Source organism: Lepisosteus platostomus, chromosome 4, assembly GCF_059453375.1.
Source record: "Lepisosteus platostomus isolate fLepPlt1 chromosome 4, fLepPlt1.hap1, whole genome shotgun sequence".
Taxonomy (NCBI): Eukaryota; Metazoa; Chordata; class Actinopteri; order Semionotiformes; family Lepisosteidae; genus Lepisosteus; species Lepisosteus platostomus.
This window is the reverse complement of record NC_142614.1, coordinates 34,392,666-34,420,468: the sequence shown is the minus strand read 5'-3', so window position 1 is coordinate 34,420,468 and position 27,803 is coordinate 34,392,666. Positions and strand designations below refer to the sequence as shown.

General features: G+C 37.5%; 1 protein-coding gene across 3 annotated transcripts in view; it reads right to left on the bottom strand.

Annotated features, from left to right (window-relative positions):
- The window catches only part of rad23b (RAD23 homolog B, nucleotide excision repair protein), a 59,454-nt gene extending 32,307 nt beyond the window's left edge, over positions 1 to 27,147 (bottom strand). Inside the window, exons 1-2 of one of the 3 annotated variants that reach the window (XM_088629463.1) lie at positions 26,908 to 27,147; positions 12,797 to 12,878 (exon numbers count right to left, since the gene is read on the bottom strand). In XM_088629463.1, coding sequence (XP_088485589.1) covers positions 12,797 to 12,878; positions 26,908 to 26,973 — 148 coding nt within the window. In that variant the 5' untranslated portion in view covers positions 26,974 to 27,147. The remainder of the gene's footprint in view (positions 1 to 12,796; positions 12,879 to 26,907) is intronic. The other 2 variants (XM_088629462.1, XM_088629464.1) reach the window with 2 other exon arrangements.
- Positions 27,148 to 27,803: the final 656 nt, after the last annotated feature.

Here is a 27,803-nt window from a genome sequence, read left to right as displayed (position 1 = left end):
AATTACTTCTGGGATATTCTATAACATTGGCATTTCCATTTGGTTTGTCCACTAACTAAAGATTGACTGGCATTTGGTTTCACAAACATGAAAAAGAAGTGTGCTGTAAATCAGGGGTGTCCAATTCTGGGCCTAGAGGGCCTGTGTATCGGCAGGTTTTCAAGGTCTCTTTGAAGCAGCAACACCTACATCCACTTAAGGCAGGCAGTAGCTTAAGTAGATACACCAAGCCTCTCCAAGACTAGTATTGAAAACCCCAGCAGTAGTAAAGACAAGGAGTAATAGCTGGTAAAGAGCCTCACAATAAAAACAGTATCTTCAATAAGTGCACAAACATGAGCCTATTTCTAAAGTTTAAAACGTTTAAAGGATCAGAAAAAAAGTATAGCTGTAAGTTAAAAAGCACTCGAGTAATAAATTGTGCTTATGGCTGCTTCCATTTTGAAAAAATGAAAATAAGATAGAAGGGAGTACTTTAAACAACACGCATCCACTACTTAGTTTTCTGGAATTAACTAGAAGTTATTGCTCTGCGTGCCGAGTCTCCAAAATCTACACCAGGAGCCATGAGTCTGTTAAACAACAGATGTATAGCGTAACTACTTTTAACTTGTCAACTGAAAATGATCTAAATAATCTGTTAAATTCTCAATATTCAAACTAGAAAAGTACAAACTACATCAAAATCTATTTGATCTATCTAATGTAAACTACATCAAAATCTATTCCTTTGAGCACATCCAGATACAAGAAACATTCAAACCGCTGTAGATATAGAGATGTATATACATTGCACGTTGTGCAAAATGTTATTTAGACTAACTAAATAAATCTCTATTATATAAACCTATAACAAAGTCCTACAATTAATACAATTAACTTTCAAGCACTGACACGCTGTGCAACATACATATCATAAATAGTATGTTGAAAGAGTCCACAAAATGTTTGAGGAACTGATGAATCAATACAATCTTGAATAGAGTATTTAAGAATGTTAAGGTTTAGAACAAAATGATATGTGGAGAAACAACAGAAAAAAAATTACATCGAGTAACATTCACATCCTTCATGGCTATACAGCTCTCAGGGCAAACTTACATATTACTGGACCTTTAACTCATCAATATCTATATAACAAAAGAAATGTCTTTCATACAAATATATGGTTTAGAAATTTACAAATGTAAAAATTAATACAACATGAACCCTTTAATTCAGGTATGGACTGTGCTGCTTCTGGATTTTTGGCACGTCAGCAGGTATAGGTCTCTTCAAAACACCAGCACTTCAGGATTGGAAACTGGTGTTCAATTAAGTGCATTAAGATGATTTAGGTTGGTAAGAGCTTTGAATGATTGCAAACCTCACCCTCCAGAACCCAAAACGCTATCTCTCCTCCAATGACTAGTTTTGCCACGAGAGCAATGCTGTGATTTAATGCAGTGCTGCCAGTGAAAGCTACATCTAAATTTTAGTCAATATTGATTCTATGTGGAGACAGCTGCACTCATGTGGAAAAGCAGCAGGACTAACTCTGAAAGTTTCCGAACTTGGAAGTCCTTACCTTCCTGTGCTACAGTGTGGACTGTACAGGAACATTCAAATCAAAATTGAAGGGAATTAAAAAGGATACCTTACAAAATCCAAGCTAATGAAAAAATGAATCCCATGGTCTGTGTGGAAAAACATGCCTTATGCACCTGAAACAAAAACCCTTCGTGTAGGATATAGTCAGAATCCACACTTAATCTGCTGTCAAAGGCCCACTACCAAACAGCTTCTCGGGCTAGTCTGTACAAATGACAAGGTGGGAAGTTAATACTATTGAGAGGTTTCTAATAGTATTAACACAGATGTTGACTTTTGGAAATTACTTGATCAAATATTTTTCATCGCTTCTTCAGAGATGCAGTGCTTCTTAATATAGTGAGATCCCTCACCCATTAAACCCCAAAGAGATTGAGTAAAACACTGTGAAATGCATTTTACTAGCTGAGGAGGAAAACTGATTTTGCTGTTATGTACTGTATTTTGTAGTAATGTACTGTAATAAACAGCACAATAATAAGAAAGTAAATTAGGTGTACTCATTTCTTCCCACTCAATCAACCCAGTGCCCTGCTCCTGCATTTGTCTAATTTTCTTCTTTAATTTGTACATCTAACAATGTACATCTAACTCTTTTTCGACTGAATAACTAAAGCTTAACAAACATGTAAAATCTTGGTATGCCTTTACTACAGAGTCCGACCCTGGCCAGGCAAAGTAGATGCGTTACATTAAGATGGGTAATTGGGTATCTGCATTTACTCTCCTACTGTGCAACCCAAGAACAGACACTTTTTGTCTGCAAATGTGGAAACATTTTGCACAAACATACAAAAATGCAAATGTGGAACTCGCAAATAGTGACGTTTCAGAGTCCAATATTTTATACTGGCTTTTTGTTTTAGCTCTCATTGATAGATAGATAGATACTTTATTGATCCCGTGAGGGAAATTGCAGTGCAACAGCAGCTTAACACACACAACACAGCCACAGTGTAACGAATTATATAATAATAGTACAATACATACTGTGATGGTCAGCCTGGCCTGGGGGATGGTGCTCATAGTGCTTTCAGTGCTGCAGGTGTTAATGGCGGAGGTGTTGGAGAGTGGCAGCTGTGGGGGATGGGTGGGTGAGTAGCTGTCGGGGTTGTAGGTGTAGGCGGCCATGTTTGTGGGGGGATGGAGGAGGTGTTGGGCAGTCGCAGCTGTGAAGGGTTAGGGAGCGTGTGGCTGTGGGGGGATGGGTATTGCCCAATATTGCCAAGACTGCTGTCTTTCCCGAGGAATGCCAATGACTGAAATCCACCCCAAACAAGAGACAAATTTGCAGACAACCAGTTCATATAAGCTTAGCTCAAGGACAAATTAAATTCTTCAAGAATAAGTGAATCTTTGAAAATGTTACCCGTTAGATATCACAATTTTCCAACTGTACTAACACCAAACTGTACAAGAATACCTCAGGAAAAATATTTTCTTCTAAGAGTTAAATAATCGTAATTAATGCACTGTGACTTAACAGCCAGGAACTATAAATATTTTATACACCAGCAACTGTCCCACTTTATGATCAATAAACAAAAAAACTTAATTTTGTGCAACTGTTGGTTTTCCAGCAGATGGCAATAAAAGTACTAGCATTCATTTAAAAAAAGTTAAAGGAACAGAAAGGGTAGCTCAGGAATGTACACTAACAAAATCATTGGTAGAACACCATTCTGAAATTATCAGGTAATTTCAGGTTCAGTTGTACAAAATTGAAATGCTTAACAGTATACAAAGGTAAGACAAACATCAGTTCTCATGAATAATAAGGTATTGTGTTCATCACAAAACAGCACTTAATATCTAGAAACAATAATGACAGTCATACATTTATACACGTTTGATAGCCAAAACCAAAAAATCTCCAACTGCTGTACATGCACATATACAATCTAACCTATATAAAACAGCTATAAGAAAGTACAGTAAACTCTGAAGAAAGCAGCAGCCTGGACCGAGAAAGCTAAACTGACATTTTTGGGTCTGCATTGTTCCATATTTCAAAGCATTTATATACACAGATGACAAGATCATGCAAGACAAATGCAGTAACACTGGAGTATGAATTAGTATTTTCAACTTATTATTCACTGATCAAACTAACTTGGTTTTACAGGTGGTTTACTTTACCTTAATTTTTAAATGTAACCTTCCAGAACAGGTTTTCCTAATCCATGTCCATCTGACCACAAGAGCTGTTGGTTTTAGCTTAGTGAAATTGTCCCCTTCTCCCCCACAATCATGACTCCCATTACATTTGTTTGTGCCACTAAAAAAAGCATTTGTGCTACTTTTATTCTCAAGATACAATAATTTCTTACAAAGCACTTATAAAGCAATTTTCTAGACTACCCACTCAAAACACTTTAGAGGTAATGGGGACTCCATTCAGCCACCACCAATGTATAGTACCCACCTGGATGATGCAACAGCAGCCAAACTGCACATGTAAGATGTGTGGTGAGTGATCAGTGGGGAAGAGAACAGAGCGATGAAGCCAAAGGATAGATGGGGATTATTAGGCCATGACTGGTAAAGGCCAGGGGGAAATGTGGCCACAACATCGGGGTTACACCCCCTACTCTTTTTGAAAAACGCATCGGGATTTTAAATGACATAATTACATTACCAGGGTCTAGTCCATCTAAGTCCTTTCCATTTATGCCTACCATTAGGGTGGCATCCTACCCAACCCTCACCCTTCATTTTGCAGGTGGTGAGCCCAGAAGACGGCCCCAAATTGCCTTTTTGGGCAAAGCCCGGCTGAATTATGTGGGCTGCCCAACCACCAGGCACTCACCGACCAACGCCACCCAGGGGCAGGTCCCGTTAACACTGTCCGAGGCAGGGACAAGTGGATACAAGCAGCAGAAATTAGGTTTCTCCTCAGAGAAGAGCTGCTGCTCCTCCATATCAAGACGAGACAGTTGAGATGGTTTGTGCATCTCATTAGGATGCCCCCTGGTCGGCTTCCACTGGAGCTGTTCCAGGCACATCCCACTGGGAGGAAACCCTGTGGCAGACCCAGGACATGCTGGAGGGATTATATCTCTCGGCTGGCCTGTGAGCGCCTGGGGAACACCCAGGACAAGCTGGAAGCTGTTGCTGGGGATAGGGAAGTCTGGGCTGATCTACTCGGATTGCTGCAACTGCGACGCTCACCAGGAAAAGCGGAGCAAAAATGTATGGACAGATAACATTGTGGAAATATTGCCACAATATATTAAAATACTGCAATATATATGCAATAATATTGTCCCACGCACAGTTTAAATTACATATAACAAAAATACCGTCACAATCGCCTTTGGGCAAACTAATCAGTAAAAGAGCACTTGTAATTAATAATAATAATTAATAATTGCTTACACTTATATAGCGCTTTACAGGTAATGGGGACTCCCCTCCACCACCACCAATGTGCAGCATCCACCTGGATGATGCGACCCATGGTGCGCCAGAACGCTCACCACACATCACACAATATTATTGCATATATATTGCAGTATTTTAATATATTGAGGGGGGAGGAGAGCAGAGTAATGTACCCAATTCATAGAGGGAGATTATTAGGAGGCCATGATTGGTAAGGGCCACTGGGAAATTTGGCCAGGACGCCAGGGTTACACCCCTACTCTTTTCGAGAAACACCCTGGGATTTTTAATGACCACAGAGAGTCAGGACTTTTAAGAATGTCCTGACTTTTGTAATGTCTTTTGTGTACAGTACATCAAGTATAAAATTCTGGGGCTGTTTCACAAAGTAAGATTACTCAGTTAGCCTGACATTTAAAAACAGTTTATTATATAGTCTGTTGTGAACACTGTTTTTTCAGGTTTACATATGTATTAAAATAAGTTATATTTGGTCTTAATGCTAATTACACAACCTAAATGATAAAGGGAAACCAAAATAAACATGAAAAGACAGTTTGTCCTTTCTTTTTTATGAAATAATTTATACATAATGGGAAAAATTGGGGATAAGGGAACACGGTCACCTTAAGTCCCCTTTAGCACTACAAATCCAGCATTTTTCTTCATATCTTTGCTCTTATTAGTTAAGGTTAAGGTTCACGCTTAAGAACATGGCCAGGTAAAGTATAACTCATACTACAGCATGACTTATCTTACTGAATTTCTCATTATATCAAATTCCTCGTTTTTCACATTTAATCTGTTGCTCTCCTCCTCGATCTCATCTCTACTTTTGCAGCTACCCCTTGGTCACTTCTCACTCTGCAAGGAGGCCCAGTCTCCTCATCCTCAAAGAGGTAAAGGGGAGGAGGGAGATTCAAAGGAGATGCAAACATTTTTGGTTTGGCTTCATAATATCACTAATCTTAAATTTTTGCTGTTTATTGTCTTTTTAATGCCACTTTGAAGTGTAAAGTAAAATGAATCAATTCTATTCTAATGCCTTTTTTTCTTTAGAAATACTCCCTGCTGTCAGGGGATTTTGATATTTGTAGTATCTGTTAACAGGTGGAAATTTATCAAGATTCATATTGAGAAGATTTTCCAATCAAATAATCATAGCCAACAAACAAATTAAAAAATAAGCATTTCTCTGTGTGGATTTGCATGGAAACGAACATAATAAACAAATAAATACAATCATCAAAACCGGAATGTTCTCTGTGAAAACACTAAGACTGAACATGTACACCCAACCACATCACTGATACAACACACGTATAACTCGCTATATGGGCGGTGCGGTGGCACTGTGGCCAAGGATCTGTGCCTGTGGCTGGGAGGTTGCCGGTTCAAATCTATCGTCCGTCAGAGGAAGCCTACTCTGTTGGGCCCCTGAGCAAGGCCCTTAACCCCAGCTGCATTTATACCCCAGGTGCGTATAAATGGCTGACCCTGCGCTCTGACATTAAACTCCTCTCTCCCCATCTGTGTGCCTGTGTGTCTCATAGAGAGCAAGCTGGGGTATGGGAAGAGACAAATTCCTAATGCAAGAAATTGTATATGGCCAATAAAGTCATCTTATATTATGCAATAAACAGTATAATCGCACTTAACCTGTATTAACAATACTGCACTATACATTGAATTAACAGGTAAATCAGATACAAATTCTTAACTGTGCAATCTTTTAACCCATTAGTGCTTTCCTGTCTAATCATACTGTATTCAAACTGTACTAGCAATAGTATTATTAAAAGATGGCAGCCAAAGTACGCCAGTACAATCATCACACATCAGTGATCGGAGGGGAGGAGAATAGTAATGTCGCCATTTCATAGATGGGGTTATTAGGAAGCTTTGATTGGTAAAGGCCAGGGGGAAATTAATACCCCTACATTCTTCTAAAAACACTCTGGGATTTTTAATGACCACAGAGAGTCAGGACCTCGATTTTACATCACACCTGAAGGACAGCTTTTTACAGTGTGGTGTTCCTGTCACTATACCAGGATATTAGTACTCACAGAGCCCATAGAGTGAGCACTTTCTACTGGTTCCATTAACACCTATTCCAACAGCAACCTTAGTGTTTCCCAGATCTCCCATTCAGGTACTGGCCAGGCTCACACCTGCTTAGCTTTAGTTAAGGCTGTCAGTTGTGAGTTGTAGGGTGATATAGCCAGCATCCATAATTAATAAATATCACAGTAATTTAATATTTAACACAAATGTACTTGCAGCTAAATTTTGAATACATGTTATCACCATTTGAATCAAAATTATAATTAGTTTGAACAATTGAATACAATTTAACTAGACAATTTCTGATTCATAGTAATTTGAAACAGATTAAACTTAGTGGTTGTGAGCATGTTAAGCATATTTATGTTGTTGCAGGGGGATGTTTTTCTCAACCAGTCTGTTTTTTTCAGATGAGAATGAAATGGTTTGTGTCTTGGGCAAGTTCCTGGAGGGGAAGCAGGACAGCATGATTGAAAGGTGAATAAACTTGTCTGTGTGAAACAAGATGAAAATTTCTAATATTCAGTAAAATTATTTTCTCTAGCTGCTACCAAGAACCAAACAAGATGCAAAACAGTTTATAACCTCTTAATTATTATTATGAAATGCTGGTTAAATCTTTTTAAAGAAAATTTAAGTGTTTCATAAAACCTAGCAAATGTGTGAGTCTTGCAGTGAAGAGAATCAGTTTTACCAGCCACTGGTCCAACAATCTTCAGTGTGCTTGAATAGAGTAAGGGAATTTAAAGATGTCCTTAAACAGAAACTGTAATTGAATGTGTGTGTACATTTTTGAGAAAATTTGTGAACCCTTAGGAATTATATGGATTTCCACATGAATGTCTCCTACAATGTGATCTGATCTGATCTTCATCTAAGTCATAATAAATAGTCTTATTTAACAAAAACACTTTCTCGTCTCCGCCAACCCGTGCAGCAGCTGTTACTCCTCTCAGTGCTTCTTTTCTAAATCTCCTCTTAGTGACTAGCACGCACGCAAAGAGAATTGTCAGTGACTGCAATTACTGTCTTCTGCCTCTCTTCCTACACTGCTGACTCTGCAAAGAAAAACTGCCAAAGGGGGAGTTATTGCAGTATGTTTCTCTCAGTTTAATATCTAATATTTAGAAAAACATACTGCAATAACTCCCCCTTTGGAGATAAATGGTGATGCAGTAGTTTGAAATGCTTCTGTGTGCTGGGAAGCTGCTAACTGATTGTGGTGCAACTGGTAACTATTTAATGGGCTTAAGAAATTGTGAAGGTAAAGCATACCCTCTCTGTCGAAACACTCTGAAAATAAATTTATCGGTGAAATGTAAGCGGTTTTGGTGATCTCTATTCTTGCTTTACGTAAAGCTTTCCAGACAGTTGCTTCAATGTCAGCAGGATCCCTGAAGAAAGGTGATTTTTTGCAGGGCGCTGACTGGTCTGAGCTCTTAACCATAATGCCAGGTTCAGTTAAAACTAACCTCCTCGAAGCAGGTGAAGAACAGAGGATATGTTGCTACAGTTATTTAGCCAGATGCAATTTAATCCTGCTTTTTTAAAAACCAATTTAGAGACTTTTGTCTGTGTAATAACGAGTAATAGCTTCTCGTTTAATAAATATTAAAAAATGTTCTAATTTATCTAGCAGGATAAACTGCGTAGACCAGCGGTCTTATAGAGTAGTTCAGTACTGCATCAGATTATTCAAAAGAATAAAAACACTGTTAACACCTTGCGTATTCAAGATGGCTGCATCTGTAGCTCATTCTTCTTTTCTTAAGGTGCCACATCACTCATTCCACCTACAACTGTGAAGGAGTACCCAACAGGTCTCATCCTTTTGAGCCATTAAAACAGCATGTGTTCCTTTTTTTACCGAAATAACTATGTGGTATTTTGAGCTCTGCTAAAATATAAACATAGAATAATACCAGACGACTGGATAACTGTCTGTCTTCGTACTGCCATTACTATGTACTGAGACAACTATTTTAAAACAAGTCAGTAAAACATTATAATGCTACAACCTCATAAATGTAATTTAAATGAAATACAACTGAAGAAGTAAAGGTTTTCTCCATGCTGAAAATAGAAGAAAAGAAAAAAACTTTCTGGCTGTGGAGCCTTCTTCGGGTATCTTCTTTTGTGGTCCCATAAACAACTGAAACAATTGTTTATGGGACCACAGAATTTGTTACAGTTCTTATATACAGTTTAGATTATGTGTATGTATTATGCATTTGTATCTTGATTATCTTGACAGTCTTGCATCAGGTCATACCTGGCCAAACTGCACATCAGTTAAGTTTCTACCATTTTAGAGCTTGAAGACCACAATCAAGCAGCTGTTAACTTTATGTATTTTATATCTAAACATCTTTTAAGCAGGCATTATATGAAACAAATACATAATACAGAACAATACAATATTCCAAAGAAATAAAAAGGTAGGTACATTATAAAACTCTTCTTGATTTTAAACCAGACTTCACCCCAGCTGAAAGATAGTCACTGCTTCTTCCAATGACTATATACAGTCAACTCAAGAATTATTGGCAACCTTCGTGAAATTGAGCAAAAATTACTGTATAAAATAAACAATACACAATGATTCAAATATTCTGCTCAAATGTTTGGGGAAACTACTTACCTTTGTTCTAATAAGTTATTCTTTTTACATCCCTAAAGAATATTTGAAATAAAACCAAACAGTCTCCAGGAACTGTATTGCTGCCTTTCACCAGTTTCTGGCATATAATTATGAAGTTGCACACATGTAAAATCCCTTTGTCATCCATCACCATGGTTAAAACCTAGGAGCTTTCAGCTGAAAAAAGACAGATGGTTGTTGACCTACACAAATCAGGTAACAGATATAAAAAAATACATAATCAGTTGAAAATACCATTAAGCACAGTCAGGGAAATTATCATAAAGTTTCAAAAGTCTGGAACAGTTGCAAATTTTCCCAAGAAGAGGATGCATGTGCATAATGCCACCACGCACAGTGAGGAAGATGGTGAGGGAGGCAAAGAAGAATCCAAGGATCACAGTTTAGTGAAATCTTGGGGTTATTGAGTTTCAAAATCAACTGTTAGTTGCCACCTCCATGTCAACAAGCTTTTTGGAAGGGTTGCACAAAAGAAACCCTTACTGAGAGCAACCAATAAAAGACTGCATACAAGGAAAAGCACCTGATACCCACAGTAAAATATGGTGGTGGATCACTGTTGCTTTGGGGCTGTTTTGCTGCTAGTGGCCCAGGCGTTAAGATCGATGGGATCATGAATTCCACTAAGTAAGAGGATATTTTAGCCCAAAACCCAGAAGATTGAGACTTGGCCTTAGATGGACCTTTTAACAAGACAACAATCCCAAACATACATTAAAATCAACACAGAAATGGTTGCGGGAACACAAAATCAATGTTTTGCAATGGCAATCCCAGTCTTCGGATTTGAATCCTATTTAAGAGGGCAGTCCACAAGCAAAAACCTAAGACTATCAAGGATCTTGAAATGTTCTGCATGGTGCAGTGCTCCAAGATTCCTCCAAAAGTGTGCTCCAACTTTGTCACACACTTTACAGGAAGAGGCTCAGTATTGTTATCCTCTTCAGGGGAGGCTTCACCTCTATTGATTGTAGAGGTGCCAATAATTTAGAAACCTATGTTTTGTAGAAAAAAATTGTACTACTCAATAAAATGTTTTCTGTTTGAAAATGTATTGCGAAGAACATGGCTTCCCCATATGTTTGAGCCCATAATATGACTCATTGTATGTCGTTTATTTTATATTTTGCTCAATTTCATGAAGGGTGCCAATAATTCTTGTGTTGACTGTATACATCTTTCAGTTGGGGTGAAGTCTGACTTAAAATCAAGAAGAGTTTTACAATGAGTAAAAGATCTTAGCAGCTTAATATCTCGGAAATCAAAGAAGCAAGAATGTTGGTTTCACTTCTAAATGAGCTGGGAGTCCCTGTTTGTCCAGTTTGTAGGGAAGCAACTTCAGAGGTTGAGTAGCATCACTCTCCCAAAAAAGAATCCCTAATATCTCAGAATCCAGAACAGCACAAATGCAGCTTTGCAGCGCTTATCAACAATACAGATTTGGTTCTCTTAAGCCAATATTACTACCTGAAATTAATGCATTATATCTTAGAGAGGAATGCACCATAAACACTGTATTTAATGGCACAAACGTAGCACATATGTACTAAGGATGCTCCGATTGATCTACCATCGGATGATTTTCACTCCAAATGACTCAATCAGTGGTCTCTAAATTGACCAATCTCAAAAACTGATTTTGCACTGACTAAATTTCCGACGTTACCACACATCTACATAAGACAAAAAAATTGCAGTTTGCAATACATGTGCAAAAGAAGTCGCTCGTGGGGGGATCATCAGCTAAAATGTGCAACACCGGAAACTTTATTAGACATTTGAAAAGTCAACACCAAAAAGAATATGCAGAGTATGAAAAATTAGCATGTGCAAAAGCTGCGCCAACTAGCAAGCCAACTCTCGCTCAGCCATCAATAACAGCAACACTTTAAAAAAAACGAGCCTTACAGTAGGAAAGTGAAAGTACTACAGACAGGATCTTTGCAAGCGATGTATGAGGAAATTCTAAATGAATATAAAAGGGACGGCTAGGATAGGAATGACTCAACAGCGTCGGAGGTAACCTCTACCTCAGTGAGCAACTCATCTTAGGAAGCGCAGAGCCAATGGCCTTCTGGAAGTGCAATAAAAGGCGTTTCAGCAGCTTGGGTCTACTTTACACTCCCTGTATGAGTGTGGACAGCGACCGTCTATTCAGCAGCACAGATTTTGGATGAGAAGAGGAACAGATTGTCTTCAAAACATGCAGAGACGCTCATATTCATAAACAAGAATCTGCCCTCGATGATTAGTAAACAATAGGCTTAGTAGGTAAAGAGCTACATTAGGCTGACTTGTTTCCTTTTGGTTGTAGTAGGCTGCTATGTCTTGTTATGCATCTTATTGAACATCTTATTAGAATTGTGGGTTCTGATGAAGACAAGCCTTTTATTTTGTTTTAGCTTGTTTTTTGTTATTGCTATAAATATGCCATATGTATATCTATATACATGTTTTGTGTACGTGTTTTATTAGTAAAGTGTCTTTATTTTAACCGATTATTTTATTTATTTTAGTAAGAAGTGTTTTTTTTATTGTAATTCAACAATAAACCCACTACATTTCATTTTGTTAATAACACCTGTGGTCTACAGTTTATTTTAATGGGAAAAATAACACGGTTAACACTTTACAATTGGGCATGAGGCTTGTACATGGCTGGTTAAGTAGGAGCTTAATGAAATGTTTTTAAAAGAAAAAAATCGGTATCGGCTGATTCTAATGACATGGAATCGGTGATCAGTACCGGCTCTTAAAAGCCTGATCGGAGCATCCCTACTATGCTTATCCCTACTATATATGAAGTTTCAGTCTTATCTTACCCTGGAGCTTCCCCTTGAAAACTGAACCACTTATTATAATTTCTAAAAATAACATACAATCACATTTTAAAAAGTAATTACAGAAGACATTGAACATTGAAAAGTTATCATTGGTCTATGGCTTTCTCCTTGATTTTTAATTCGAATACAAAAATGAGCTGAACAGAGTATGTATTTTGTATAAACTGAAATCAATATTAAACTAAATTAGAAATTACTACTATGAACAACTTTAAAACTTTAAAAAACAGTTGTACAAAGGATAACATACCTGCATATATCAATTTTTGTCCAGCTACTGGAAAACCATCTTTTCCCTTCTCATTTTCAATTTTTTCCTTTAGGGCTTTTACCTAGGTAAAAAAAACGTTACGAATGAAAAGTTTAACAAACCTGGTTCCAAACTCAAAGTATGACTATACAAACAGCACATGTAATGAATGCATTTAATAGGATACGATTTTTTGGTGCAACACTGGTTCAAAGTATCACTCTAAGGTTTAAAAAAAATCTTCAATGGATCTGGTAGACCTTCACATGCTAATTGTTTAATATGTTTGCATCCTCCAAAACGTTCTAAAAAACTAAATCCCTGGTAAGTGCCACGGTAATCTGGTACCAATTCCAGGGAGCATAGGATACAAGTCATGGCACACACTATACACACTCACAGGGACAAATCAGATATACCAATTAACCTGGCCAGCATGTCTTTGAAAGGTAGGAATAATCCAGAACATCTAGCAAAACCTACTCAACCTTGGGAAGAACATACAAATGTTACAATGAAAGTGTCCCATGTTAGTATCAAATACAGCAGTACTAAGTGCAAAACTACTTATACTTAACACAATCTACTTACATGCTTCTTTAAATGCTCGTAATGAACCTACTACTCTTATTAAAATCTCACCTAAGCAATCAATGAACCTGCCTACTTTGAAGTGTTGCTGAATAGTCCCAACTCAAGTCAGTTTACAAGCACAGCAAAATAAGAACTTCAAGAACTAATTTAAGTAATAATGACAGCACACAATTCCCACACATCAGGTAAAATAATGGAGTATTCTGTCATTTACAGGACCCTCTCATGTACTGGGACAGCAAATTGAGAAATTATTGTTGCTTAACAGTGAATCAATTTGCATTTAAAATCTTGAGATTAAAATATAAAAGTACAATGCAATATTAAAATAGTACAATTGAAAATACATTATACATTCTGAAATTAAGTATTTTGTTGCAAATCCCTTACAGACAATAGATGGTTTCCTCACTATCTACACAATATGTACTTAAGGCTCTGTTAATGAAAAAAGAGTGCATTTTGAGGGCTTGGTTATGTAACCGTCCTTATTGTTACTGCAAAGTTCTTGGAGCTTGAGGTACTCTGAAAAAGGGAGATACTCTCATAAGGCTGTCGAGAAAAGCTGAGATGGGACAGTTGCATGCTGAGAAGATGGGGTGTAAACCCGACACCCCTGGATGCCGCTTCTCAGCATGCAACTGTCCCAACACTCACATCTCAGCTTTTCTGAACAGCTGCCAACTTATGTGAAAACTTGCTGATTCAACTCTTATGTTATTTAGAAGCGGTTACACTCCAGTCTGGGTCCCAATCCCATTCTTTTCTCTTCCTGTTGTGTGAAACTGATCAGCAGGTCTTTTTTCCCCAATCAGAAGCTCTGAAAATAGCATACCGCCCACTGCACTCCGTCAGAGAGGGGCGCGGCACCGAGAGAGGTGAGGAGGCGCGGAGCTCAGCAGTACAGAACGAACGTTCTGTTGCCTGGAGCACTTGTGGCAGCAATTGCCTCTGCATTTATAACTTTTAAAATTAATCAAGCAATATGAAGCATCTCTTTTTACTTCTAAGTCCTTTACTTATCATTAAACAAACAGCTGTTTCAACAAATTAGACGTATCATTTTATAACTGTTAAAACAACATCTTATTGTACTTCCTAATTATATTACACATGGAAAATAATACGTTTTTAATAATCTTTAATGATTTATACATTTTGGAAAGGTTTCATCTATACAAAACAGTGTTAGCATAAATTATACATATAATAATTGTCATACACAATATAAGGTATGAATGACAAATATAGAAATATTAAAATTGTGCTGGAATTAGTTTTTGCACTTTTTTCTGTCTTTTAAAACGTAATCATTTACAAGACTTTGGTCAAATGTGCATTTGATCTGACAAAATAAAAATATCAAAAAATGAAAGTAAACAAAAAAGTAAATAATGAAATATAAACTATAACTGAACAGCAAACATATTCAAAGAAGAACATGTAAATGTTAAAAATTATAACTAACGAGTAACTATATACAGTGCTGGAAACCACCTCTCAGAAGGCACGGGAAAGTTGCATCAGCAGTTATATATAGAGGATTAATTTCATATTGCTGGCTCCAGGGATCAGCCTTTTGACCTCCCTGGTGCATCAGCATCCATAATCTGCATGTTTTCAAATTAATTTACTTCCCAGGTATCTACAAATACAGATATCTTAAGATGCTGGCTCCAGGGATCAACTTTTCACCAGCCTCCCTGGCACATTAGCATCGGCTACAAGATGTTTTCCTATTCGTATTCCTCAAAATTATCTGTATCTGACACACAGTGTAACATTAGCAATAGCCTGGAATTTAAGAAACCTAAGCAACAATCCTCACCTCATTATTCATGTAATCATCTAACAATGGATACTCAATTATGCCACTAACTTCATCATCGCCCTCCTCTACATAATCCACAACAAACAAGTCTCCTGTTCTATTCACATTTACTACCCTGCCTGGCCACCAACATTCACTCCCATCTTCACTACTCACAAACATGTGCTCTACTTTCTTGCCTACAAAGTCCTCTGCACTAAGCAATTCTAAATAACTATCCATATAATCTTTCCACAAAGCAAACCACCACATTTTTCTAAATCCATCATATTTTATTTTAAAAATATACTCCTGGCCACCTAGTCTAATTTCAGCAACTGTGCCCTTGTACCACACCTTCCTACCTTTCTCATCAAAAGCATGTCTAACTCTCTTTCCTAACAAGTGTTCTGGTTTAATTAACATAGAAATTCTTAATCCTTCCATACCAACCTTTTTTCACCTAGATCTCCAGCCTTAAAATGCTGCTTAACAGCCTCCTTTAATAACTCTGCCTTTTCTTCAACAATACGTTCTGACGGTGCCAAACAATCTTTGTCTTCTCTAGATGTAGCTGGGATTTCCTCTGGCCTGCAGACAACACTTTTTAAGTTAACAATCACCTGTTCTAGACTAAGCCTTTTCCTGTCCTTTGAAAAATTGAAAACTCTATTTTCATTTTTCATTCCTATCACAAATCTCCTAAACTTCAACTGTGCTGTAACTGCAGGAAGCTTCTTGTCCTCATCTAAATTCCTCAGTTGCGCATCTATTTCTTCCTGGCTGTTACAAAGTCCCCCATACTTGCCTATCTCTACCGCTAGTACTTCCTTTGTCCTTATATCTCTTGCTTCCTTTTCTATCTTTTTTTCCATCTTCTCTCTAAGTGTCTGCAACTTGGCATCTCTTATCCTAGCCATCCTCTCACAAAACACAACCCTCTGCTCTTTAACTGATTCTATAGCTTGAGATAAAACTTCTGTCTTCTTTTCAGAATCCAGTTTTTCAAGCCACTGCCAAGATCTGTTCTCCTTGAACATAATCATACCCTCGACAGCTAATGCTGTTGCTCTGGCCTTAATTTACTTAAAGTTATCAAAGATTCCAAAATCACTCTCACAGCTAACATTCATCTTGGGTGCTGATTCAAGCTTCAGAAATCAGAAAATTTCCTTCTCAGAACATGCTGCATCTGAATCCTTGATCTTGCACCATCTAACTGTGTCAAATATGCACTGAGCTAACATTGTGACTCACTAGCCTGTCTATCTCTGTTTTCAAGCCTTCATATTCTCCCTGCCAGAACTGTACCTCCTCATTCAGGTCCCTCACCCTATGTGCTAAATTTGCTTCAGAATCACATTTCCTTTTATAATACGCAACCTTCTGTGATTCCTTTTTTTTGTATATCTAAGCTTTTCCAACTGCTCTTGCAATTCATCAATACTCTTCTCTAGCTGTGCCTTTTCCTTCTCTGACTCACTTTTCTCCTGTTAATTCAAAATGACTACCTGCTCACACTCCACAACTTTTTGCTGTCCGAATTTTACTATCCCTGCGTCTAAGCCTTTTATTCACATTCCTAACACTTCCATGTCCTAACTTTTCATTTGCCTTGCTTAATTTGAGAGCTTGAATTTCATTTTTAGCCTTATAAAGCATAAGTCCTCTCTCTCTTTTTTCTTGTCTAACCTAGCTCTTTCATCATCCAGCTTCCTGCATTCTTCCATTAACCTATGCACATTTTTAAACTGTGCTCCTAATTCACTAACTACCTCATTAGTGCACTTTACATAATTTAATTCACTCGTTCCTGATCTTACATCACAAGCTGAGCTAGCGCTAGCTGTTTGCTGTGCATCTTCTGCAGCTGAAATTTTACTGCTCTCCTTTCTTACTAGGGGCAGAGCAAAGATCTGGCGGTCAAAATCTTCCCTTTCACTTTTTCTTAAGTGGGATTTCTTATTGATGATCCTCTGTACATACAAACTAATAACTCGCTGAAAATATTCATTTCTTAAACCTAGGTCGAAATTATGATTTAAGATATCAAAAAGCATCTGTTTGCTATTTGATTTTTTGGCACCGGAAAATTTGTAGATCTCCATCATCGCTCTGTTCGTCAAGATTTTAACATCTAGTTTTTGTATTCGTTCAAATTTTAACTCTACATCTATCCCCAATTCCTCGAAGTAGCTACTGATGTATTGCTTCCCCTTACCACCAGGGCACACAAGCGTTTTCTCTGGATTCATTTTTTTTTATTTCTCGGGGTCTCTCTCATTCGCTGCGGCTCGGCACAAGAACAGTTAAAGATGGCGTTAACTCAGGCACCCAGAGGGAGGCGGGGGGGGCGTCTTCCTGCCTCCATAACTAAAATGCCAAATAGGATTGGCTTAAGCGACATACACAGTCGTGTAACTGACAGTTTGAGGTAGCCTATCGTGTAGATTTCGCTTTGTTGCTGATAGGTTAAGCCCCAAAGCCATGTGACTGATTTTTCGCCCTGTTTCATTGGTTAAACGCAATGATCACAAGCACCACCATGGTAACTGGGATGTGTAGTTTTTAATTCAGTTTGAATTATAACCGTACGTACTGTCTTCGTATTTGGCCAGGGCTTTAAAGAGAGGGCGCACCAAAAATATTCGGTGCCGTTGTCTCCGCTTTAAAGGTACCCCCTGTATTTCCTTTTTAAAATACATAAACACTGCAGCAATGTGAACTACACTACTTTCCTGATGCACAGTTTGGTAAGTTTTTTGTTAGTTTACCATGCGTTAAGCCCACTTTACTGATCTTTTCATTACAACACTAATACATCGGTCCTGGGAGAACTCTTTCAAATGTATACTTTGTCAAGATTGTGTTTTTCCAGGATGTTGCAAGGGACTACTGCATGATTCGGTGACCTCACACTATTTGTGTGGTTGTGTTGCACATCTCACATTTGTTTTAGGCAGACGAAAAGGACAAGAAAATGGGTTGATTTTGATTAAAATGGTTTACATTAGTTCAACATGAAAGCTTCAAAATCTAGCTAGTCAATTTGATAAAAAATGGAGCGATGGTTGAAAAGAAAGTCTACTTCTGGAAAGGCAAGCTCTCAAGAAAAAATGCCCCTCGAACTACAAAGTGCAATGACGGTGATCAGGAGATTGCCAAAAGAAGCAGCGAGGAGTAAGCGCTTAAAGATACGTTTCAGGCAAGTTGGCTGGAAATATACCCATGGCTTGAAATGAAAGACAGAGAAATGAGCTGCTCAGATTGCAACATGTTCAATAGTGTGAGGTTTACTAGTTGGTGTTTAAAAAAAAATCACAAATTAGACACTTGAATGCAGTTGCTCATTACGCAGCACTCTAAAGAAAATGCGAGGCAGAATCACGTAATGCTGTGGCTAGTGCAATCAAAGCTGCACAATCATGTGGTGAGGAACGGGTTAAAGGGCTACTTAAAGCTGCATACTTTGTTGCATAAAACGAGTTAGCAGTTTGAATTTCATTTAACTTGTGAGATTCATAGAAGAAATGGAGTTTCGTTATTTAAAGCATCTTAAGATTGATGAACTGTGGAAGCTATCTGGATGATAAAGGTTTGTCAGAAATGCATCAAACTATTGCAAACACACTCCAAGAAGAATTAGATGCAGCTGTATGGACAAGTCCTGCGTTTTCTTTAATATCAGATGAGTCCACTGATATAAGTAACAGTAAGCAGCTCATACCTATGTAAGGTACATACATGAGAAAGTTAAACTGAAATTGCAGATGGAAGGGCAGAGACCATTTGATATGAAGCAAATAATGAGTGAAAAAAAAATGAAATGGGAGCAAATATGTTGCAGTATGCACAGATGAAGCTGCTATTATGACAGGAAGCCCCCAAGGAGTTGTTCAAAAACTCAGGAAAAAATTCAATTCAGAATGAACCAGGTGAGCCATACAGTGTAATCTGCTTGCCATTGCTCCGAGCAATGCAGCCACATATGTGGAAAGTGAAAAGGTTCCAGCAAGACTTGACGGCAAGTAAGAAGAAGCAACAAGCTTTATGAGTTGCAGAAACAACTGGAGGAGCCAACACTGAAGTTTACTGCATACAGTGAGGTTGTTCTCAATTCAAAGTGCAGTCTCAGTTGTATGGAGATCACTAAAAGCCATGAGAGATGTACTAGAACACATGGCTGCCTCCAACACTCAGGACTGATAAAAGCAAAGGCCTTCTTATTGGTGTAGCGGAGAGGCTTATTAAAGTACAGGGTCTTGAATGCCCATGAAACTTTCAACCAATGAACCACCGGTAGGTCCTCCAGATAAAACAGGCAGCACAGACCCCCTCAGTTCGGGGCCTGCTGGACATTTCTGACTCTGAGCGCCTCCTGAACATCCTCAGACCTCAGACCACCACGTAACGGCCAGTGTGTCAGAGTGCCAGAACTTTCCTTTGTTCTAAGAGTCAAGAACGGAGGTTGCCAGCACGTAACCAAAGGATCCAGTGTGCATTGTTTGAGTTATCCCGCAGGGTTGATTCTAATAGTCATCAGAAGAATCATTTTGTGACTTGCTGCTACAATTAATAATTGTCCCAGTTAAGCACAAAACCCCTACATTTACTGCTGCCTCGTGAGAGGATGCCTACATTGGTGTCAGACAATTCAACTTTGTGGCCCTCTGTCACTTGATGAAAGATGTACTGGTGTATGTATTCCTCCTCTTAAAGCATTTCAGAGGGAAGACCATCTTCTCCAGAGTCCAGCATACTAAAGAGGCATTGAAAGAGGTATTAGTCCATCTTTGTCCTTCAGAGCAGGATTTTTTCAGCTTTCTTGAAGGTAACAACTTTGAAGGAGACAAACTGTTTGACTGTCATACACAAGAGCCTGCCTTTGAAAACATGAGAAGCAGATACATGGGTTTGACGAGGAAGAGAAAAAAAACTATCATCCTTCTCCTTTAATGTTCTTTTACCTTCAATTTAGAGGAGGCTGGCAATGAAAGACGGACAACAATCTGTATTTAGGTAGCACTATTTAAAATGAACTCATGCAGTTTGTGTTGTATATTAATTATTTCAATACACTCGTTTCATTAGTCTATTATTCCCCCACAAGATGCTGAAATCCCCCAAATGACCTTCATGTAAAGGGGGAATTCCCCATTATTTTCATAAATGAATTTCCAGCCCTATAATATTTCAAATGATATGTACACTACATTGCCAATTGTATAAATTTTATATATTATAGTGGGGGTGGATGTTTTGATTTGAAAAAACAGTATTTTCTTTTTGTTTGTGTCAACTGCAATATCTTAATATGGTTTTGTTTGTTTTAAATCTGCAATATCTTAATATGGTTTTGGTTAAGAGCTGCCATTTAATTCCCTTAAAGGGGAAAATTTGACTATCACAAACTGGGCAAAAGTTTTTAAAATTAATACAGTATCTAGAATAGGGCATAAGTGATTATTCAGTCAAATATTACAATAATAAATTGGCTTAGCTGAAACTTATGGCTTGTAAATGAGAAAGGCTGTGACAATGTTTGGCATTGTTCAGTAGCCATAAACCTTTAATCAATAAAATAATGAGAAACAAAAAGTCTAAACTTCATTAACATCTTCCTACTTTTTACTGCATTGTCTTTCACATAAATTTCAGGAAAATACTTTTTTTGTACAAAAATAAAATTCAAAATAATGTTCAGATTTAAATATAAAAAGTAAAATAAATAAAACAGGATTTAAATAAGTTCAAAGTTCAAAATAAACTTCAAATAAGTCACTTGAAATCCAACTGTGAACTCAGAACACCAGTAAGTAAATGTTTCGATTGACTGTAGGATTTGCCAATATGAGCTGCAGTGATGAACACTGATAAATAATAAACATGTAGATTCTCTCTCTCGGCTGCAGTATCATTTAACCGTGTTAACACCGTATTCTATTCTGATCGTATTTTTATTTCACGAGATGAGCTATATATGGCAGTAGATGAGCTGTGTATGAATTACTCCAACCATTCGAACTATGGGTAGCTCACCTTGAGTAGCTCACCTTGAGCTCACCTTGAGTGGGTAGCTGTTTGTCAGAACACCGCCCATGCCACCGAACGCCATGCATTTGTAAATTATAAATTAAATAAATCCACACCTAGTTGCTTAGTAATGAAAAGCCTGTGGTTTTAATTAGCTAATAGTAACCTTTTTGCACAAATGTTATTTTATAACCAGACTATTAGTTTTCCACAACTATATTTTTTCTCCGATCTGTTCTATAGTTACAACGCTATAGCAGCATTGCTGCCCTCTTCAGGTTAAGTCATTAACTTGCTGGAGGTTGGAAGCCTGTCTGAAAATGTAAACAAAAAAATAATTGTTTCAGCCCTAACCTAGAATACATTTTTCCTTAGTTTTTCTTTAATCAAAGAAACGTTAAATCCAAAATTCACAGATATTATAACCCGTTTTGAGCTTGTGATATGCTGCCTTACAGTGCCCTGAAAAAGTATTTGATTTCCTATATTGCATTTTTTCACAGTGGATGTTTTCAGGTCTTTAGAAAAAATCTGAAATTAGATAAAGGGAACCAAAGTGAACAAGTAACATTTTTTTATTATTTAATTTTTTACATAAACAAAGTTATCCAACACCCTTATCCCCTGTGTGAAAAAGTAATTGCTTTAATTCAGAAACATTGGTAAGTTTTCAAGCATGAACTGCTAATTTCAGGTCCTGGCACAGCATCTCTATTGGGTTTACATCTGGACTTTTACTAGGTCACTCCAAAATTTAAATTTTGATTCTTTTTAGCCATTCTGGTGTGGAACTTGCTTTTGTGTTTTGGATCATTGTCTTGCTGCATGTCTACGCTTCAGTTTCAGCGGACAGATGACCAGACATTCTCTTTAAGAATTTTCTAATAGAGAATAGCAGAATTCATGGTTCCTTCAATTATGGCAAGTTGTCCAGGTCCTGAGGCAGCAAAGCATTCGCACACCATCACACTACCACCACCATTTTTGACTGTTGTCATGATTTTCTTACTGTGGAATGCTGTGCTTGCTTTACGAAAGACATAATGGGACCCATGTCATCCAAAAAGTTCCACTTTTGACTAATCTGTCCATAGACCATTCACCCAAAAGGCTTGGGGATCATCCAGGTGCTTCTTGGCAAATGAGAGACGAGCATTTTAGCTCTTCTTGGTTTCTGCCTTGCAATTCTCCCATGAAGCCTAATTTTGCCCAGTCTCTTTCTGGAATCACGAACACCGACCTTAGCTGATACAAGAGAAGCCTGCAGTTCTTTGGATGTTTTTTTAGGATCCTTTGTGACTTCCTGGATGATTTTTTGCTGCATCCTAGGAGAAATTCTGGCAGGCCAGCCACTCCTGGGAAGATTCATTACTATTCCAAGTGTTCTCCATTTGGAGATTATGGCCCTCAGTGTGATTCGGTGGAGTCCCAGAGTATTAAGCAGAGCCTTAGAAATGGATTTGTAACCCCTTCCAGACTGATAGACATCATCAACTTTTTTTTCTGATCTCTTCAGGAATTGCCTTTGATCATGGTATAATGTACTTGTTGAATCTTTGTGCTGGCAACTTGACTCTGATGGTAAGGGTCAAAATACAGTAAGTGAGGTTTATTTTGAGCAGGGCTGGCTGTAATCAAACCTGGCTGTGTTCAATCAGCTGCTTAATTATCCCTTTAATACTTTTTCACAATTACTTTTTCCACACAGTGCCAGTTGGTGTTCATAGGGCTTTGGCTGTGTATGGACTGCGTGGTGCCTCAGGGATACTAGTGTATCAGGCTGTACCAATCTCTCTCCACCTTTGTTATATAATTGTCCCTCATTTCCAGCTGGTCTTTTCCATCCCTCATGTAATGAATTCTTACCTTTTAATTGATTGGTACAAATAAACAAAGAGACGTATACGCTATATTAATTAGATTAAATATTAAAACTAGAGCACATCGCTTAGAAAAAGAAAAGCCGTTGAAACATAGATGCTTATGGCACTCTATGCTTCCACCTGGAGTCTGGCAGGACTTCATACACAATAAGAAAACCAGGAAAAGCTCTTGTAAGACATTACTGAAGATAGAGAAACGGAATGCAGCTACATTATGAGTGAAAAACTACAACAAATATGAAGCGCCATATGAATCACAGCACCCAGACACTTTTACACTGAAAAGAGAACCGTTTTTTACTTTGTAGCTAGCCAACACATTTAATAGAAAACTAAACAAGAATAAACCATATTTTATTGTTTGCACATTTAGAAGTTACTAATTCTGTGTCTTGGCTAGAAATATGTCACACTTTTAAAATATAGTGAGTTCGACCAACTCTCACATGTACTGCATTTCAGCTTCATAATAATCTATCTTCTTCAGAAATATTGTGTTCATATTTTATTTTCAAAATGAGTCTGTAAAATGCTTTTGTGTATGGTACATTTCACAACATGTAACAGTCATCAGAAAAAAATGTTCTTTAATTGCATTTAGTTAACATGACTGGGTGTTTTGCTAGCCAAGAAAATATTATTGTTGATCTTATAGCACAGTAGGCATTCCAACTTACTTCTTCAGAAGAAAGACTGTAGAGTAAATAGAGATCACAGGCCTGTCACTTTAATAGCGTGATACTAGCACAAAGACATTAGCACTTAGACAACTTGTCAACTATGGTAGTTTTCCATCTGAAATAATATGGCAGGCTTGTTATTAATATTACACCAGTGACCCAGTGAGCTGAATGTATATATTACTTGTCTTGTCCAGTTTGAATATTTTTAAGTAATTCATGCAGTAATTTCCCTGTATTTATTGCAAATTCAGGGGCCACCCCTGATTAAGTTAATGATAATATTGCTTTGAAACTTTGAAAAAAGTTGCTTTGAAATAATAACTTCAAAAAAATATTGTATAAAAGTAAAGAACCATTACTTACAGTGCCAAAACAGATTCTTATTCATAAGAAGTATCTGTGTAGATTATTTATTAACTATTTAGTACACAATTATTTCTTGTATTTGATATTTGACCTCTCTGGTGATTAATGGTGATCTAATGGGTATCAATACACTTTAGATTTGCAACAAAGACTTGTGCTTTTTGATATAAGGTTCTTAAAAATACATTTTATTATTTTAGTTGGCTAAAAGTAAAACTAAATAGTCAAAATTTAATCAACTAGTGAGGGGTGATTAGAAAGTGACTAATACTAATAGGCATTTTAGTTGACTTGACTAAGACTATGATATATCAAAAACTGTTGACTAAATTAACACTGGATATCATACAACTGGTGTCAGAAAAACTCTCATAACTGTCAGTGATTTTTTTAGGTATATAGTCAAAGTTGTACTTGCTGCTTTTCAGAATATGGATGAACACATTTAGATAAATGAGTAAACATAGATTTTTCAAACATTGCACAGGGACCTTTTTTAAACATTCGTAATTGCCAATATGCTTTTTGACATTTTACGTACATTACAAACCTGGTTCTGGTGACAATCCAGTACACTGTACACGTCACCCTTGACTCAATGTTTTTAAAATCTTTAGAAGGCGTTTGCACAATTATGCTGTATAGTGACCATTTGGAAAGGATATCACAATAGTTCTCAAGGACAACAGCTGGCCATTCATGACTGAACAATATGACTAAATAAAAACTCCAGCAGCCATATCACTCACAACTCACAACTGGCAACCAACTGAAGCTAAGCAGGTGTGAGGCTGGTCAGTACCTGGATGGGAGACCTCCTGGGAAAAAACTAAGGTAGCTGCTGGAAGATGTGTTAGTAGGGCCAGCTCACCCTGCGGTCTATGTGGGTCCTAATGCCCCAGTATAGTGACGGGGACACTGTACCGTAAACTCCTTTGGATGAGGTGTAAACCGAGTCCTTAAAAATCCCAGGGCGTTTCTCGAGAGTAGGGGTGTAACCCCGGCATCCTGGCCAAATTTCCCATTGGCCCTTACCAATCATAGCCTCCTAATAATCCTCCTCCCCCGATAGCTGATGTGTGGTGAGCGTTCTGGCGCACTATGGCTGCCACTGCATCATCCAGGTGGATGCTGCACATTGATGGTGGTGGAGGGGTGTCCCCATTACCTGTAAAGCGCTTTGGGTGGAGTGTCCGGAAAAGCGCTATATAAGTGTAAGCAATTATTATTATTATTATTATTATTATTATTATTATTATTATTCCAAGTCTTTCAAAACTAAGAATTGACAGGTGACTTATAAGATCTGCAGGGCTGTGGGTATCCAGGACCACTGGAGTTTTAGATTGACCCCAATCTAGTTTCACTGTAAATTTCATCTTGTAGTCTGAGAGTGCAGCTGTAGTGAAGAGAGGACAACCAGTAAAGCAAGTTTTCCTTTCTTAACTGGAAAAAAACTAAAGTCTTAGAATACATTTAATTTGTCTTTTTGTAACTTGATTGATATTTTATCATCAGTTTGGGCTGATTCTTGCTTTTCAATGTTGAAAAGACATCTGTTGCAGTGTCAGGGCAGGCTAAGCCTAACTGTTCTTATGAGAATTTATCTTTACTGAAACACAAGCTTCTATGATTTACTAATGCTAACTGAAGATACTACATTACTGCTTTCATATCTCTTCAAATCATTTTTGAACTGCTAGTATTAGGATATGTGGAGGGAGCCCCATATTAGAATGAGTGAAAGGTAGAACTCTACAATTTTACACCTCTAACATGGTTTATTTTCAAAATAAACTCCAGCTCAGTTTCCACATGTAATCAGTCTTCAGTCATAACTTGAATGGAAGGCTGCAATTAAGGAGAGGAGGTCCATAACAGCTTTCCATCCATTTCTCGTCTAACGTTTGTCATAACTCTGCATAAGAACACAGCTCAGTGAAAGTTTAGAGCTGAGATTAGGATGCTGTCCATTCTTAGAATCATCATTATCATTTTAAAATGAATAAACAAGCTTAGATAGTTTAAAAATAAGAACATACATCTAGAAATCACTACCACATGCCCCTAAATCTTGAAATAAATTTGATTTCATTCAAACAAGATTCTGTTTTTAAAACATCTTAAACAAATATTAAAATAAAGTCTAAATACAATGAATATAACGTAACGTATATTTACATGTACATAATTGTGAACATATATATAGAAACAAAATATATGAGTTAAAACTATTGTCATGACTTTTTAAGTTAAATGTTCTAATGAAAACGGCCTGCGTGAATCGGCAACTACGGCGCCAATTTATAATTACTTGAATTATCTTAAACCGTGTTTTTATTTTTCATTATGATGCATGGGGCAGAATGGTCCCAAGCTCTCCTTTAAGGCAAAAACGACACTATTTTAAATTTAACATAACTTAAACTCATTTTCGTGGCGTTGATTTAAAAACAATAATGAACGTCCATTCAGTAGGCCTATAAAGTACGCATTTTCACTCACGGCTGTGTTGAGGACAGAGACACAGCCACAGCCAGCCAGGATATCTGCACTCAACAACAACGTAAAACCAGTAACTCCTTAACAAAGATTTCAAACTCTAGCATTCCCTCCAGATTTCTCTACTTCCACCTCACACATAGCAAAAACCGATAACGTTTCAGAAACTTTTTTCTCCATTAGGGAGTATTCATGTTAGGTTTTCAACCCTACCTTCCACCATTTTAACCCCCCTCTTACCGTCTCTTCTCCGTCGATATCGATTTTGAACGTCTGTTGCTGAAGCGTTTTAAGTGTAATCTGCATTTTGACAGTTATCGTTACACCGTATGTGTAATATATTTCCCTTGGAGTTTCGTCGAAAAGTTGAATTCAGTTTGCAGGGTATTTTCGCTAGCTCATCACGGCCTAATCACCACTATTACTCTCAACCTTTTTTCAGCGCATAAACAAATCTGCCAACCAACATAATGAGCATGCGCCAACAGTGGAGGCAAAGCAGTCCCGGAGGTGGGGGGAGGAATTGCGTAGCAATCGGGGTTGTTTGGAAGGAGCACATACCAGTATGACTGAGCAAGTTTCTCAGATATGAATGTGTGTAACACCACAGACGTTTGTTTAGGTTTGTTCTGATGTGTTGTTTAGTTGTAACTACATAATTGTGGAAAAGCCATCTAAGATCTACAGATTTATGCGACATTAATTATATATATGTGGATTGTTTATTCATTACGGGTGTTAAGTGGTGTAGAAACATGAGAAAGGGTTACAAAAACCTACCCTTTCTGGTTAATTTGCTTTTGATAGCTAGAGTTACTAAAAGGCAACTACTTTTTTTACACTAAATTTAGGAAATCTGGAAAAGGTTGGGGGGATTTCGAACTTGAGCACCCCTCCATGTAAAACCAAAAATATCCTGTAACAAGCAAAGAAAAACCTGCGTTTAATTACAAGAATTCCTGTGCGCGGCCGCTATTACAAAGATCAATTATATTATTTACCTGTGCAATCAGACTGAATGAATATTAGTAGCAACTATTCATAAAATAATATTTTCACACTTAATGCTTGGCTTTTTTATCTAATTAAAAAAGGCGGTGGATGTGTCGTTGGATACTATTGAAAAGCATAAATTT